This window comes from Prenolepis imparis, unplaced genomic scaffold (assembly GCF_030444845.1).
Source record: "Prenolepis imparis isolate NDT839.2.m4 unplaced genomic scaffold, iyPreImpa1.0 SCAF_20, whole genome shotgun sequence".
In the NCBI taxonomy this organism is placed as follows: domain Eukaryota; kingdom Metazoa; phylum Arthropoda; class Insecta; order Hymenoptera; family Formicidae; genus Prenolepis; species Prenolepis imparis.
In genome coordinates, this window is record NW_028141178.1 from 398606 (window position 1) to 414330 (window position 15725).

The window sequence follows — 15725 nt, forward strand, 5'->3', positions numbered from 1 at the left end:
GTGCCGCGTGATCATACAGACGACCTTGCATCCGCAGGGAATGAGACAGAGTTTCGATATGGTGCAACCGTCAGTGTCGCATCAAGAGTGAATTGTAAAGTAACTTTGCAAACCAAGTTGCATAATTAAAAGCGATTCCGGACTCTCGCTGCACGATCACGTGCAACCCGCGCCGTCGATCACGTGATTCGCGCGTGCGGCCGCGCTACCCGCGTCAACAAGGACTTTCCCCGCGCCGCGCGCTACCCGCGTCAACAAGGATTTTCCCCGCGCCGCGCGCTACCTGCGTCCACAATCTCTAGCCCCGCGTCGCGCTACCCGCGCTCACGGATTTTCGCTTAACGTTCCGCTTTTCCGCGGCTACATATCAAGTGCTTAGAAACTATGGCCAACATGGAGGTCCTGTTAAAGAAACACAACACGACCAAGGGCTTTATCGAGCGATTTTGGGAAAACCTAGCCAAAGCAGGCAAGGAAAAGATGACGTATGAGTATATGAGGACCCGCCTTGCTTTGCTTGAAACCTATTGGCAGAGGTTCGAAGATGGCCACTATAAACTGCACGAGTACGACACGACAAATGTAAGGGAGATTCAAGAATATCTAAACGAGCACGTTTACGCGAAAACCGAGGATAACTATGTGGCAACCAAGACTCGGATACAAGAAAAGCTCGAAGCAATATCATCTAGTAAAAACCAAGATCCAGCCCGCGCGACGACGTCTCTTTTGAAACACATTCAGCTGCCTAAGATAGGCCTGCCAAACTTTTCGGGAGACCAGCTAGCATGGGAAAGTTTTCGAGACTTATTCCGATCACTCGTGGGTGATGTGCCAGAACTAGCTCCAGTTCAGAAGTTGCAGTATCTTAAAACCAGTCTCACAGGGGAAGCTGCAGCTGTCGTCGCCAACATCGGATTGACAAATAAGGGCTATGAGACAGCATGGTCGGAGCTGGTGGCACGCTACGATAATAAGGGAGTCTTACTTGCGGCTCATATGCGTACCTTCTTGAACAGCACGCCTATCACTAAACCGTCAGCAACAGAGCTCAAGCGGTTGAGCAGCGTGGCGTTACAAACGCGTCGATCTTTTGAGTCTCTCGGACGTCCCGTCGAGCACTGGGACGATTGGTTTGTCCACGTGGTTGGAAAAGTTGGACTCATCGTCGCGACTCCTGTGGGAGGCCTCTCTTCAGACCAGCACCGAGTTTCCACAGCTCAGCAAGCTGGAGGACTTTCTACAGACACGTATTCGTGCACTAGAAGCTGCCAATTCAAGGCCAGCTCCCACAGCAGCGACCTCTTCGGCTAAATCGCAGGATCGAAAGGCGAAAGTAAACACACTAACAACGTCGACTTCTGGACCATCGAAGCGTGGCAAACGCTGTTCGGTATGCCAAGGTAACCATTTGTTTAACTATTGTTCCCGCTTCAAGGAACTTACGGTGACGCAACGTCGAGAACACGTAAAGAAGCAGGGAGTGTGCTTTAATTGCCTCAAGGATAATCATTCGGTGTCGAGCTGTCCTTCCGGTTTTCGATGTATCAATTGTCAGGGTAAACATCAAACTCTCTTACATCTTAAAGAAAGCTCTTCGACAGCGGACTCCGATCATACCGATAAGGCTCCGGTCACGGACCACTCGAGTGCCAGTGGGAAAGCTACAACGGACTCTTCGGTGAACGCCAACTTGGCCGCTCTCGTACTTACGACCAGGGGTCCGATTCTTCTGGCTACTGCTCAAGTATCCTGTTCAAACAGCAAGGGGGACTCTCTAGTGGTACGAGCCTTGCTGGATTCAGGATCTGAGGCCACCTTCGTCACTGAACGAGTGGCACGAGCTCTGAGACTGCCTCGTAAACGCGTACATGTTCCTGTGTCGGGCATACAGGGAGCTTCCTCCGGCGTTGCCTCGTACTCCGTGGATTTAGGGATCAGCCCACTCCGAGATCCTGCCGTGCGTCATCATCTAACGTCAGTGTTAGTACTTCCGAAATTGACTTCGGCGCTGCCTTCACACGCTGTCCGACGTGGCGATTGGCCTCACCTAACTGGACTGGAGTTGGCTGATCCGCACTACGATCGACCCGCGCCGGTTGACGCCGTATTAGGAGCTGATGCATACGGTCTTCTACTTAGAGAAGGCCTAAGAAGGGGACCTGCTGGATCTCCATCGGCTCAGGCGACCTCCTGAGGTTGGGTGTTGATGGGTCACACTACGACGACGCCCTCGTCGCCTAGCGTGTCAGCTTGTCACGCTACAGTGTCTTGTACTGAAGTGGACCGGACGCTTCAACGATTTTGGGAACTAGAGGAGGTACCATCGGAGCCGATTTTGGGACCGGAGGAGCAGCACTGCGAGCGTTTATTTGCGGCGTCGCACGCTCGCGACCCGCATGGACGCTACATCGTTCGCCTACCAAAACGCACGGATTCTCTTGTGCCTCTAACGAATAACCGCAAGGAGGCTCTTCAACTGCTGGTTAGCTTAGAACGTCGCTTGATGCGCAATGCGTTACTACGAGAACATTACACCATGTTCTTGGAAGAGTATCAGCGTCTTGGCCACATGGTTCCTATTCCAACGAAGGAGGTTCATAGCGAGGATGCCTACTACCTACCGCACCATGCCGTCTACAAGAAATCGGGTCCAATGGATAAAATACGCGTCGTGTTCAACGCGTCTCACCGCACGTCTTCCGGCTACGCGCTCAATGACCTGCTGCTGCCAGGTCCTAAACTGCAGTCGGCGCTTTGGGTAACCTTGACCCGCTGGCGTCTCTATCCTTACGCATTTACATCCGACATCGTCAAGATGTTCAGACAAATTCTGGTTAGCTCGGAAGACACAAAGCTACAGCGTATTTTATGGTGTTCGGATCCGGCGCAAGAAGTTCAGGACTTCCGACTGATAACAGTGGTCTACGGGACTACCTCAGCTCCGTACTTGGCTCTGCGGACTCTACTCCAGCTAGCAGACGACGAGGGACTTAGGTACCCTTTAGGGGCAGACGCCATCCGCAACCACTCTTACGTGGACGATATCCTTGCCGGAGGCAATTCTCTCGAACAGGCAACGGAAGTTCGGCGTCAGCTGGTCGCGATTCTTGCTGCAGGAGGATTCAACCTAAGCAAATGAGCAGCCAACGTCCTACAACTATGTCCAGATGATGGGCCGTCCGATAAGCTATTCCACGATCGGGAGGGTGTGAGCACGCTTGGCATCTTATGGCAACCGTCCGACGACACCTTTACTTTAAGAGTGGCTTCGGTGACCAATAAAGCAAATTGCACGAAACGGACCGTCTTGTCGGACGTGGCTCGCTTTTTCGACCCCTTAGGATGGGCGTCGCCTGTACTTATTTTCGGCAAGATCTTCATACAAGATTTATGGATGGCTGGACTCAAATGGGATGAACCTCTGCCAGATCAACTACAATCGCGCTGGACGAAGTTTGCAGACACCATGCCGGAACTGGACACGCTTTCGATACCCCGATTCGTTCATTTCCACGGAGCAGAGAACGTCGAACTGCACGGATTCTCCGATGCCTCGAGCCGTGCATATGCGGTCACTATATACTTGCGGTCTACAAGCCCTTCGGGGGTCATCTTCACCCATCTTTTGGTCGCTAAAACCAAGGTAGCGCCCGTCAAACAGATCTCCATACCGAGGTTGGAATTATGCGGCGCCTTATTACTAGCGAGGTTAATCCGCTGCACACTCAAGGGCCTCGACATGGAGAACATGCCGGTCTATGCTTGGACTGACGCTGCCGTAGCGCTTGCCTGGATTCGGGGCCACCCGGCGCGTTGGAAAACATTTGTTGCAAACAGGGTGGCGGAGATACAATCTCTCGTGCCGCCTCAAAACTGGAGATACGTGCCGACCACGGACAACCCTGCTGACGCTGCTACGCGAGGAATAAAGCCGCTAGAGTTAGCCGCTTTGGAACTTTGGTGGGCTGGTCCGCCTTGGCTCGCTTGGCCAGGAATCCACTCAACGGAGCCGAGCCCTCCCACGGACGGACTGGAGGAGCAGGAATCACGCGCGGTGGTGGTTGACCTTGCGCGTCCAGCCGAAGAGGACAACGACTTTCTAACCAGGTACTCAAGTACGCTGAAATTGCTGAGAGTAACAGCATTCTGTTTTAGATTCTTTGATCACGTACGTCGTCGTAACCCGAGGAGGACAGGGTTCCTGTCTCGAGATGAGCTGGAGACAGCTCGCATCCGCTGGGTGTGGATAGCTCAACGACAGGACTTCGCGGAGGAGATATCTCGTCTAGAGAGTGCGAGGCCGCTGCCTACCCGGTCTCCGCTCCTAGCGTTGAGGCCTCTATTGGACGAACATGGACTACTGCGAGTGGGAGGCCGTCTCCAAAACGCTTTGCTCCCGTTCGCGGAGAAGCACCCGTTAATCCTACACAAGGGCAGCCGCTTATCGCTGCTCCTTGTAAGGGAAGCACGCCTCACTTCATGGGGGCCCCCAGCTCACCCGGAGTCTGCTTCTACGGCGGTATTGGATCCTACAAGCCAACTCTTTAGTTAGTGAGATCGGTGATTCACGCCTGCGTGCGATGCGCGCGCTTCCGAGCAGCCACCGCCGAACAGCAAATGGGTCAGCTGCCGGCGGAGCGTACGCGACCTTCACGCCCTTTCCAGTCTTCTGGGGTGGACTACGCTGGGCCGGTGCCTCTCCGTTCCTGGAAGGGTCGAGGTCACCAGGCCACCAAGGGCTATATTAGTCTTTTTATATGCCTTTCCTCCAAGGCCGTTCACTTAGAACCGGTCTCTGATCTTTCGAGCACCTCTTTTATAGCCGCCTTCCGACGTTTTACGGCAAGGAGAGGCCATTGTGAGCTGCTAATGAGTGACAACGGAACTAATTTCCGGGGCGCTGCCCAGGAATTGAGGTCTATGTTCCGATCCGCCTCTGAATTCTATAGGGAGTGTGCAGCTTCTCTCGCCAACAGCGGCACCCAATGGTCTTTCATCCCGCCCGGGGCTCCTCACTTCGGAGGCCTTTGGGAAGCCGGAGTCAAAGCAGTCAAATTCCATTTGAGGCGTATCATCGGAGACACCCGCCTCACCTTCGAGGAGATGGCGACGCTCCTGGCGCAAATAGAGGCCTGCCTCAACTCAAGGCCCTTATATCCGCTCAGCAGTAACCCGACAGACCTGAGCGCTCTCACCCCCGGTCATTTAATAATGGGGGAAGCGACCGTAAACTTACCGGAGCCGTCAAGAGCGGACGTCGACGTCAATCGCTTGACGTCGCGCTGGGCCTTAACCTCGGCTTTGAGAGACCATTTCTGGCGGAGGTGGTCATCAGAATACGTTCACCACTTGCAGCAGCTCCGGAAATGGACGAAACGAGCACCTAACGTGACGGTGGGCGGTCTCGTGCTATTGAAAAATGAACTGCAGCCCCCGACAAAATGGGCATTGGCTCGCATCATCGAGCTCCACCCTGGCGCCGATGGTCTTGTCCGTGTAGTCAGTGTACGAACCGCCACCGCTACCTTCAAACGACCGATCGCTAAGATCGTACCGCTGCAAGTTGAACCGCAAGCCGACCCGGAACTCGAACACGACAACTGATATCGATTCCATTGCGATCAAACCGCGCCTTTGCATTGTTGTCCCACAAGTCGTTGCATCTCTCTAATTGCTATACTATAGTTGTTACAGCCGTCACCTCATGGCGGGCGGCATCTCATTTTGTAAACGAATCTTCGTCCCAACGGACGAGGCGGGCGGTATATGTTGAGAGATTGCCGAAATCTAACGCGCTGCCCCGATTATTATTCCTCGCGCCTGTTTGGTTCTAGCGCTCTCGGGCCCTTCCCTCGCGTCTAGGTGGACCGAGTAGCTTGGAGAGCAGGGGGATGGGGAGCCGGGGAAGCGACGACCGAGAACCCCGACTTTTGCGACTTTAGTCTGTTTTTCACCTCGGAACGATAACACTTGCGACAGCCGACTGATACTCAGTTTCGAGTGCGAAATATATCGAATCGCCGAGAACGTGCCGAATAACCCCGCGCTAGCTCGGTTATATCCATCGTTTACGCGCTTGCGTGCGAACATTAATCATTGTTATCCCGAAGTGATTATCACGTAATAAATGTGGAAAGTTTAGTGACCTCTGACTCTATTTTCAATGCATCTCCGATTTCCTTCTCGTTCTCTCTCTCTCACTCTTTCGCTATACTCCGATCTCAGTAATCGAGCAACCGGTCTTGTTAAGTGAATCCCGTTGACCGTTCTACACGAGAACGTCGCGGGTGAAATGAACAACGTGTGTGTACAGAAACTTGACATACATACATATTAATTTTAATAAAATTCGAAAGACTAATAAAAGATTAATCGCGATTGCATGTATTAAGTAATATTCCAATGATCGTCCATCAATATTTCTTGCAATTATGAATATAGCTTATTCAAGTTTAACATCGCGTAATAAAATAACATAATGTATCATGCTCGCTAGCAATTAAACAGATTGTACTTATACTTAATATCTAATTTGTAGGCTAGTATTCTGATGGTACCATCATAATGTGTAGACAATGTACTCTTAAAATATATGAAAGAATAATTTTTGGCGCGTCTTAACATATTGAAAATTAAAATTTTAAGCCGCGGATCCCATACGACCCGGATTCATTTTACATATATTAGATGAAAAAGTTTGTACGCTTGTATGCTGATGGTATCATCATAATGTGCAGTCAATGTAATGTTAAAATATATGAAAGAATAATTTTTGGCTCGCTTTATACAATAAAAATTAAAATTTTTAAACCGCGGATCCCATACTGCGCGGATTCATTTTACGTATTGTTACGTCCTGGCCTGCACGAAGGAAAGGCCGCTCGAAGGTCGTAACAGCGTTTTCCCGAAATCGGAGTGATTTCAGGTCGAACGGACTGTCTGGCCCTTTTGCAGGTCAACGACTGGATAGTCGCTTTTACCTGGCTTATTTCAGGGGTCCGTTCGTCGGTCCTTTTCGGTAAGGGAATTAAATCCCTTTTACGCGGGATAGGACCTTGTGCGATCTCGGGGGATATATAAAGGAACGCAGGGGTTTAAATAAGACTTTAAATTCGCGTAATGTAAATAATTATCATTTATTCAAAAAAAAATAAAATCTTAATAATATTCGGAGAATTAGACATTTGAATTTGTGGACATGTATAAACAATTATATATGAGTGTGTGTGTAACGTTGATGTGCTATGAGGCGGTTGAGAATTCGCGTTGGCTTTTGATCGTCCCGTTTCAATCGGAGAGCGCGTTTCAATGCTCGACGGGCAGCGATTTCCACTACTTATTAAGTTTAGTCGCGATTCCGGGGATTTATTCACTTCCGTGATCGTAGAAGAATGAAAGTACTCACTGTTGGCTGTATATTATTTGGTGAGCGGATTGGCAGCTATAGGTTGATCCTCAGGATCGATGATTCCTTCGAGTGGTGTGGGCGAAGGTGTAGGTTGACTGATAGCTGGTTGTTGAGCCTCGATGGTCACAATGTATGTTTAATGCGAGGATCCAGAAGTGTGTAACTGCCACGATGTAGGCGGAATTAATAGCGTTCTTGGAAGATTCGCTGCTTTTATACTATTCGTCTGCCCTTCCTATAGGGCAAAGGGCGTCCTCTTTTCTTGTGACTCATAGTCATACGTTCGGTGTTTAATCCCCTTTGCGCAACGTATTGCTTCCTTGTATGAAGAGTTCTTTCCTAATTCCGATCTTTGGTCTACTGATAGCGTGTGTCGATCGTGATATTTCAACATTACCTATGACTTATTGATCAAAGTGTAGGTTTCGTAATCTCACCGATCGAGTTGTTTCACAATCACTGTCTTTCTCCGTTTAATTCTTATAACTAATTTCGGTCTTATAATTAATATGTTCGCGGAACGCGAATCTGCGTAAATCGGGGAGGAGAAAAGAATCGTGCAGTCCACAGGACGTAACACCCCCCGTCTTAGATAAATGTTGGGGGTGTAACACAACATTTGCAAAAAAGAAATAAAAAATTTTCGATTCTTTTCTTGCCGCGATTTACGAATATCGGTAGAAAGAACCACATTTAACCTGTTGGTTAATTGTGCTTCCTTTAGTTAACATGTATCTCCTTTTTTTGAAAAGGAGGAAAGAAAAAGGCGACCACCAAAACCCCTTCCTTATTCTTTCGTTCTTTTCTTACATTTTTTTTTTTTATTATATTTTTTTTTTAATTTTATTTTATTACTGGTAAGGTGCGCGTGGAATCTTTTTCCTTTTATTGTTCTTCTCTCCCTCTGGGAAACACAGCTTAGCCCCATCCGTCTACCAGGTGTTCGTAGTTGACGTATAGAAATTCTTCTATACATTCGATACATTCTTCTGCAGGTTTTATTAGTACGATTATTATTTCGCACTTAGTGCAGTTTGATTGGTTGTCTGCTGAGTCCTTATGGACTAGATTGTGGGGTGGTAGTGTCATATACTCCTCCTTGGTTGGTATTTTATTATAACATTCTTGGCAGATTTTAGAGTGGTCTTCAGTATTTTGATAGATGTTCCCCCGTGCTTGTATGACACATCGGATTTTCATCAATTTTAAATAAGTTTCAGGGTGATCTTGTGGTCTCCGTCGATGGGTCCTTGCCGTATTTCTTCTGTTATTTCAGGAGTCCATTGGAGTTGATGATATATTGGCATTGTTATACTGGAACTGACGATCAGGTAGTTTTTCTATAGAATGGAAAATGATTCCACGTTCACGATTACGAAGAATATTAAACTAAAATATTGGTGTATACGTGTTGGTTATAGATATATATATGTATATAGGTAAATTCCTTCTCTCTTCTTACTACTGAAGTTACAAAATATAACTTATTTTAATCTAGAGATAAAAAGACAATATTTTATGTATTTGAGACTATATAAAAAATTTTTTATATATATATATGTCGCAAATATGTGTGTGTGTGTGTGTGTGTGTGTGTGTGTGGGTAGGCGAGCATAATGTGCTATTTAAAGAAATATGCAATTCTGGCGATCATCTATAACGCGACGGCTAATAAATCCGAGCTGCCGGCCGGTGCGTCGGCGCAAGCCCGCGCGCGCTCGCTCTAGCGCGTCGTCAAACATCGCGCGCTCTCGCTCTAGCGCGTCGTCAAACATCGCTCGTTCGAAACACCGGCCGCTCGAATCATCGCGAGAAAACAAACGCGCGGAAAACAAACAGCTTTGTCCTCCGGCTTGCGAGAGAGTCCTTTATCGCTCCGTCACGAGACCAAAAATTGATGATCTCATTTTTGGTACTTTCTCGAAGGTCGAAAAGGATAAAGCTGCCCGTTTAGCGCCGATCGCTCTCACTCGTCTTGACGTCGTTCGTACCGATAGATCGCAGTTCGCAAACAAGTTTCCTTTGTTATATCGCACTTCCGGCTGATAAACAAGCTTCGCGCAGCGATTGCACTTCTCGCAATCGCCTTGTATAAATCTCTGTACATTAACTGTAAATATAGTGCCGTGTCAAACATTCTTTTGTGTCGTTCGATTCTGTCTCTCTCGTTCTGTCTCTCTCGTACTGTCTCTCTCGCACTCGCGTCCGCGCACTACACCGCAATTCGCACACTTAAACTGCACATTTTCTGGTCCTTCGAGCCGGATTCTCGCGTCCTAGTGGTACCCGGCACCCGCAGTTGTCGCGACTTCGGTGAACCAGTGACGCAGTGGTGAAGTGTTCGTGCATTCTGAAACAGAATGGAGGGTTTAATCAACTCTCAGCGCGAGTTCCACAGGCGCATCGCCCGCATCTATGAGAACTTGAAGAAGATGGGTTCCGCCAAGCTGACCGCCTCCTTGGCGGAATCTGCGAGGAAGGTCCTAGAAACAAAATGGACGAAATTTGAGGAGCAGCATGAACACTTGTACTCCGAATACAGCGATGAGCTAAAAGGCGACGATTACATCACCTCAGACTTGGCGGGTTTCGTCGAAGACGCGTACATACGGCAACGCGCCGCGCTGTTGGACCTCGAAAGGTCGCTCTCCGCCGCAACGACGTCGGAGCCCGCGCGAATCGAGTCTACATTGTCGCGCAAGACTCTGCCTCGGATCCAGCTGCCTCAATTCTCCGGCCGGTTCGAGGAGTGGCCAGCCTTTCGCGACCTGTTCCGGTCGATCGTCGTCGAGGAGCCGTCCTTGTCCAAAGTAGAGAAGATACACTATTTGAAGACAAGCGTGAAGGGCGACGCCGAGCAGTTGATCCGGAACCTGCCGACAACAGAAGACAACTTTGAGCGCGCCTGGGCCACGCTAAACGATCATTATGAGAACAAGAGACTCTTGGTGAGATCCTACCTGTCGGCCTTCACATCACTGCCGCGAATGAAGACTGCTTCCGCGTCAGGTCTTCGTCGCATTTTTCACGGTGTGCTCTCCACCGTCGGCGCTCTGGAGGGCATCGGGCGTCCGATCGGAGCCTCCTCGGATCTTTTCGTCCACCTAGTGGTCGAGCTTCTCGATCCGAAGACTCGGCGCGAGTGGGAGAGCTCTCTTGGAAAATCATCTGAGCCACCGACCTATGAGGAGCTTCGCACGTTCCTGCAGGAGCAACTGATGACGCAGGAGGTGCTGCAGACGATCAGCGCCGAGTCGTCCGGCAAGTCAATGGAGAAATCCGGGAAACCTGCTCGCTCCAGTCTAGTAGGAGGTAAAGGGCCGGACTCGAACCGCAGCTGCCCCCTGTGCAAAAGGGAACACTTTTTGGCTTATTGTGACCTATACAAGAGGAAGAGGCACAGGAGAAACGCGAGGCCGTCACTACTCACCAACGATGTTGGAACTGCTTGGGCCGCCACTTACTTGGAGAGTGCAACTCCGCCAAGGTATGTGTCAAGTGCTCAGCTCGTCACCACACATCTTTGCACGATGCCTTCACCGCTGTGCCCACCGCCGGGCCATCCGCGTCGGCTACAGTGCACGTCGCCAAGCAGCCACCTGCGGAGTGCGGACCGGTTTTACTCGCGACAGCTCGTGTGCGGGTAACGGATCGCGTCGGAGTCCGTCACATCGTCCGCGTGCTCGTGGACCCGGGATCCGAAACCTCACTAATGGCCGAGTCTCTCGCGCAGAGACTACGCCTCTCGCGAACCCCGTCGTCAGTGGCCATCTTCGGGGTCGGAGGTGTTCAGACGGGCTCTTCACGAGGTCGAGTCGCGGTCACCGTGTCTTCGTTAACTGGACACTTCTCGCTCACCGTGTCATCCTTGGTGTTGCCGCGGCTGACGATCTACAACGGCGCGTCAGACGGCGTGACTCGGTCGTGGTCTCATGTTCACGGGCTCGAGCTCGCTGATCCCGAGTTCCACCGCCAGGATCCCGTGGAACTGCTGTTGGGAGCGGACGCCTACGCCAGCATCGTGATGCCCGACCTCCGACGGGGAGAACCCTCTGAACCAATCGCGCAGCGGACTCAGCTAGGTTGGGTGCTGCTGGGAGCCGCAGGCGTCGGTCACGTTGCAACTCAAGTGTCGTCTTTGCAGTGCTCCGCTGTGGAAGAGCTCACCAGGCTGGTGCGACGCTTCTGGGAAGCAGAAGAGCTTCCTCGGGTCGCGCTGCCGTTGACCGCCGACGAACTCGCGTGCGAGGAGCACTTCGCGCACACGCACGAGAGACTTAGCGACGGTCGCTATCAAGTGCGATTGCCCGTGCGCTCGGATCTGCCTGACCTTTCGTTCACACGTCGCGCCGCTTACCGTATGCTGGACGTCATGTCGCGAAAATTCGTGCGCGACAGCGACTTCAGTGAGCGGTACCACCTCTTCATGGCCGAATACCTGTCACTCGGTCACATGTCGCAAGCCGTCGGACCGTCGCCTGCGTCGAAGACTCCGCTTTGCTACCTGCCGCATCACGGAGTGCTGCGGGGCTCCGGGCCCGAAGCCAAGATCCGCGTGGTCTTCAACGCTCTTCACGCAACGCGGCCGGCGCTTCAATCAACGCCTTTCTTCACACCGGACCGAATTTGCTGCCGGCGCTCGCGGACGTTCTGATCCGTTGGCGACGTCACCGCTACGTCTTCGTGGCAGACGTGGAAAAAATGTACAGGCAGATCCTGGTGCACCAGGACGACCGAGACCTGCAGCGGGTTCTGTGGGGAGAGAAAGACAAGCCGTTAGATTATCAGCTCAACACCGTCACCTACGGCTTGGCAAGCGCACCGTACCTCGCCATCCGCGTGCTGCGCCAGCTAGCCGCGGACGAGGAGAGCCGCTTCCCGTTGGGCGCCGACGTGTTGAGAGGAGACATTTATGTCGACGACATACTCACCGGAGCGGGTGATTTGGAGGAGGGACGTCAGCGTCTGATGCAGGTGTCAGCTCTCTGCAGGGCGGGCGGTTTCCCTCTGCGAAAGTGGGCCGCAAATCATCGGGCCCTCCTGGAGGAAGTCCCGCTCGAACACCGCTTGACGTCTTCAGCCGACGCCAGCCTGCCGACGGACGACCACTCCGTGCTGGGCCTCCGATGGAATCCGGACAGTGACGACTTCGCGTTAATAGTGCGGAGAACACCCCACACCACGCCTACAAAGAGATCGGTGTTATCTCAAACCGCTAGACTGTTCGATCCGCTAGGCTGGATGGCGCCACTCATCGTGCGAGCGAAGCTGCTCGTCCAAACTGCATGGTTGCAGCAGCTCGATTGGGACGCACCGTTGGCCAAAGAAGAAGCTTCGTCGTGGACCATGCTGGAGGAAGAGCTGCCGCTGCTAGAAGGAGTTCGACTACCGCGTTGGTTTGGCAGCGACGTCTCCGCGAGTGCCTGGGAGCTCCACGGCTTCTCGGATGCCTCCGAGCGCGCCTACGCCGCCGTGGTATACCTGCGATCCACTGCCGACGATACACCTAGCATCTCCCTGGTTGCTGCCAGGTCAAAGGTCGCCCCGTTGAAAAGAATATCGCTCCCTCGCCTGGAGTTGTGCGCTGCGACCTTGCTAGCCAAACTAGCCGAGCACATACGGGTTACGCTGGGCCTGAAAGTGTCGGCGGTGAACCTCTGGACGGACTCCACAGTTACGCTCGGCTGGGTACGTGGACACCCTACAAAATGGACCACATACGTAGCAAATCGTGTGAGCGAAATACAGCGAGCAAATCCAGAAGCAAAATGGCGACACGTACCTGGCCGAGAAAATCCAGCCGACTGCGCATCCCGAGGAGTATCACCGAGGGAGCTTCTCTCACACCCTCTCTGGTGGAGGGGGCCGAACTATCTCTGCGAAAGCCCGGAAGCCTGGCCAAAGGACGCCAGTCTGGAAGCCGCCGATGACATCCCGGAGCAGCGACCGCTGCGATGTCTCGTGGTTGCCGACGTTCGGGAACCCGAAGAACTCTGCCGTTTCTCGAGTCTCCGTCATCTACTCCGCGTCTCCGCCTGGATGTGGCGCTGGCGGAGCCGATACCACCAATCTGCAGAGATCAAAATGGGCACGGCGCGTCCGGCACTCTTGGAGCCACGAGAGCTGGAAGCGGCAATGCGCCGCTGGATCCGGGTGGTGCAGTTAGTGCACTTTCATCCGGAACTGGAGGATGCCCGCGCCGGGAGAGCCATGCCTCGACGAAGTCCACTCCGTAAGCTGGCTCCGACGCTCGACCACGAAGGGATCCTGCGGGTACAAGGAAGGCTGAAACATTCCGTTTTAGACAACGATCAACGCCACCCTACAATACTACCACCGGAGTCCCGGTTAACTCACCTGGTGATAGACGCCTGTCACCGACGCACGCTGCACGGGGGAGTCCAGGCCACCTTGGCTAGCATCCGGCAGCAGTTCTGGATCCCGCGGGGACGTCAGCTGGTTCGCCGACATATCCATCGCTGCTTTACTTGCGTGCGATGACGGGCGGCAACTCCACAGCCGATGATGGGTGCTCTACCACGGGCACGTGTCACTCCAAGCAGGCCTTTCATGCATACCGGGGTGGACCTCGCGGGCCCCGTTTGGCTTCGGACTTCGAAGGGTCGCGGCCAGAAGTCATATAAGGGGTTTCTGGTCGTCTTCATATGTTTCAGCTCCCGCGCTGTCCACCTGGAGGTCGCAAGCGATTACTCGGCCGACGCCTTCCTAGCTGCCTTCCGTCGCTTCGTGTCGCGCCGAGGGCTGTGCGAGACCATTTACAGTGACCGTGGGACTAATTTCGTCGGCGCCGACAACCAACTCAGGGAGCTCTTCAAGGCCGCTGGCCGAGAGATGAGGTCGATCGCCGGACACCTGGCAGACGACGGCATCAAGTGGAGTTTCAATCCGCCGGCTGCCCCCCACTTCGGAGGACTCTGGGAGGCGGCGGTCAAAGCGGTGAAACACCATTTGCGACGGACCATCGGAGAGACAAAGCTCACGTTCGAGGAGCTCACAACACTCCTCGCCGAGGTCGAAGCATGTCTCAATTCAAGACCACTTCAGGCCTTGTCCGATGACCCGGAGGATCTCGACTCCCTGACGCCTGGACACTTCCTGGTTGGCGGTCCGCTCAACGCAGTCCCAGAGCCCTCGCTCCTGGACGCGCGGCCAGGTCGGTTGAGTCGTTGGCGCCTCCTTCAGCAGATGCGCGACCACCTGTGGCAACGTTGGACCAGCGAATACCTCCAGGGACTTACGCCAAGGCCCAAGTGGTGGGCCACGCGAGGGAACCTGAGGGAAGGCCAGCTCTGCCTCATCAAGGGCGAGAACACCCCGCCGTGCCGCTGGCCGCTCGCGCGAGTCACTCGCCTGCACCCGGGACAGGACGGCCACGTGCGCGTGGTGGATGTCCGGACCGCCGTCGGCGAGCTGACCCGCCCAGTGGTCAAGATTGTGCCACTGCCGACGACAGACGCCGCGGATCCGGAATCGTCCGCGTAATTCATCGCGCTTCGATCTCCTCCGCGCCACGCGTACAATCGCGCCTGAAAAAAGATGCACACTCAATTACACACGTATTCGTTTCCGCTCAGTAACATTGTAAGTCGTACGTTCACTCACTTGCATAATTGTCGCGTTGTCCGGTCCCGAACTTGTCAGCTCGAACACTCGCCCGTTTCTCGTATCACGTCGCAACGGTGCACATGGGGCACATAACCTCACCTGTCAAACGCGCGACTGCACGCCCCTTGATTTCGATCGCAACATCGATACGATCAATTCGAGACATATCGCCGCGAAGAATGCATTTATGAGAAAGGAATCGCGAGGTTGGTCGTCGTTCGCATCTCGACGAGGCGGGCGGGATGTCGCAAATATGTGTGTGTGTGTGTGTGTGTGTGTGTGTGTGTGTGTGGGTAGGCGAGCATAATGTGCTATTTAAAGAAATATGCAATTCTGGCGATCATCTATAACGCGACGGCTAATAAATCCGAGCTGCCGGCCGGTGCGTCGGCGCAAGCCCGCGCGCGCTCGCTCTAGCGCGTCGTCAAACATCGCGCGCTCTCGCTCTAGCGCGTCGTCAAACATCGCTCGTTCGAAACACCGGCCGCTCGAATCATCGCGAGAAAACAAACGCGCGGAAAACAAACAGCTTTGTCCTCCGGCTTGCGAGAGAGTCCTTTATCGCTCCGTCACGAGACCAAAAATTGATGATCTCATTTTTGGTACTTTCTCGAAGGTCGAAAAGGATAAAGCTGCCCGTTTAGCGCCGATCGCTCTCACTCGTCTTGACGTCGTTCGTACCGATAGA

At 52.9% G+C, this 15725-nt stretch overlaps 6 protein-coding genes and 1 long non-coding RNA gene across 8 annotated transcripts; 6 read left to right on the forward strand and 1 right to left on the reverse strand.

The window, feature by feature from the left end:
• Positions 1 to 384: 384 nt before the first annotated feature.
• On the forward strand, positions 385 to 2197 carry LOC145946748 (uncharacterized). The gene is made up of 2 exons (XM_083056500.1): positions 385 to 1155; positions 1199 to 2197. Exons 1-2 carry the CDS (start codon positions 385 to 387, stop codon positions 2195 to 2197), a joined length of 1770 nt encoding a protein of 589 aa, XP_082912626.1.
• Positions 2198 to 2209: 12 nt separating this feature from the next.
• On the forward strand, positions 2210 to 4555 carry LOC145946749 (uncharacterized). The gene is made up of 2 exons (XM_083056501.1): positions 2210 to 3059; positions 3171 to 4555. The coding sequence occupies exons 1-2, from the start codon at positions 2210 to 2212 to the stop codon at positions 4553 to 4555; spliced, it is 2235 nt and encodes a 744-aa protein (XP_082912627.1).
• A 317-nt stretch (positions 4556 to 4872) lies between these two features.
• On the forward strand, positions 4873 to 5607 carry LOC145946750 (uncharacterized). Its single transcript, XM_083056502.1, has one exon. The coding sequence runs from the start codon at positions 4873 to 4875 to the stop codon at positions 5605 to 5607; it is 735 nt and encodes a 244-aa protein (XP_082912628.1).
• Positions 5608 to 11123: 5516 nt separating this feature from the next.
• LOC145946752 (uncharacterized) lies at positions 11124 to 12065 on the forward strand. Its single transcript, XM_083056503.1, has one exon. It carries the CDS (start codon positions 11124 to 11126, stop codon positions 12063 to 12065), a length of 942 nt encoding a protein of 313 aa, XP_082912629.1.
• A 47-nt stretch (positions 12066 to 12112) lies between these two features.
• LOC145946753 (uncharacterized) lies at positions 12113 to 13341 on the forward strand. Its single transcript, XM_083056504.1, has 2 exons — positions 12113 to 13099; positions 13297 to 13341. Exons 1-2 carry the CDS (start codon positions 12113 to 12115, stop codon positions 13339 to 13341), a joined length of 1032 nt encoding a protein of 343 aa, XP_082912630.1.
• LOC145946759 (uncharacterized) lies at positions 12978 to 14192 on the reverse strand. 2 transcript variants are annotated; one of them, XR_014427072.1, is made up of 3 exons: positions 13769 to 14192; positions 13194 to 13678; positions 12978 to 13112 (listed from the first exon to the last, which is right to left on the reverse strand). It is a non-coding gene; the product is annotated as an uncharacterized LOC145946759 (long non-coding RNA). The 2 variants fall into 2 exon arrangements; XR_014427071.1 differs by having other exon boundaries at positions 13194 to 13696.
• On the forward strand, positions 13937 to 14914 carry LOC145946754 (uncharacterized). The gene has a single exon (XM_083056505.1). It carries the CDS (start codon positions 13937 to 13939, stop codon positions 14912 to 14914), a length of 978 nt encoding a protein of 325 aa, XP_082912631.1.
• The last annotated feature ends 811 nt before the right edge of the window (positions 14915 to 15725 follow it).

Coding starts and splice junctions, on each gene's coding strand:
- LOC145946748 (XM_083056500.1), top strand. CDS start 385: ATGGCCAACATGGAGGTCCTGTTAAAGAAACACAACACGACCAAGGGC. Junction 1,156..1,198: donor TTGTCCACGTGGTTGGAAAA/GTTGGACTCATC, acceptor GCCTCTCTTCAG/ACCAGCACCGAGTTTCCACA.
- LOC145946749 (XM_083056501.1), top strand. CDS start 2,210: ATGGGTCACACTACGACGACGCCCTCGTCGCCTAGCGTGTCAGCTTGT. Junction 3,060..3,170: donor GGACGATATCCTTGCCGGAG/GCAATTCTCTCG, acceptor AACTATGTCCAG/ATGATGGGCCGTCCGATAAG.
- LOC145946750 (XM_083056502.1), top strand. CDS start 4,873: ATGAGTGACAACGGAACTAATTTCCGGGGCGCTGCCCAGGAATTGAGG.
- LOC145946752 (XM_083056503.1), top strand. CDS start 11,124: ATGGCCGAGTCTCTCGCGCAGAGACTACGCCTCTCGCGAACCCCGTCG.
- LOC145946753 (XM_083056504.1), top strand. CDS start 12,113: ATGTACAGGCAGATCCTGGTGCACCAGGACGACCGAGACCTGCAGCGG. Junction 13,100..13,296: donor CCACAGTTACGCTCGGCTGG/GTACGTGGACAC, acceptor TCTCTGCGAAAG/CCCGGAAGCCTGGCCAAAGG.
- LOC145946754 (XM_083056505.1), top strand. CDS start 13,937: ATGGGTGCTCTACCACGGGCACGTGTCACTCCAAGCAGGCCTTTCATG.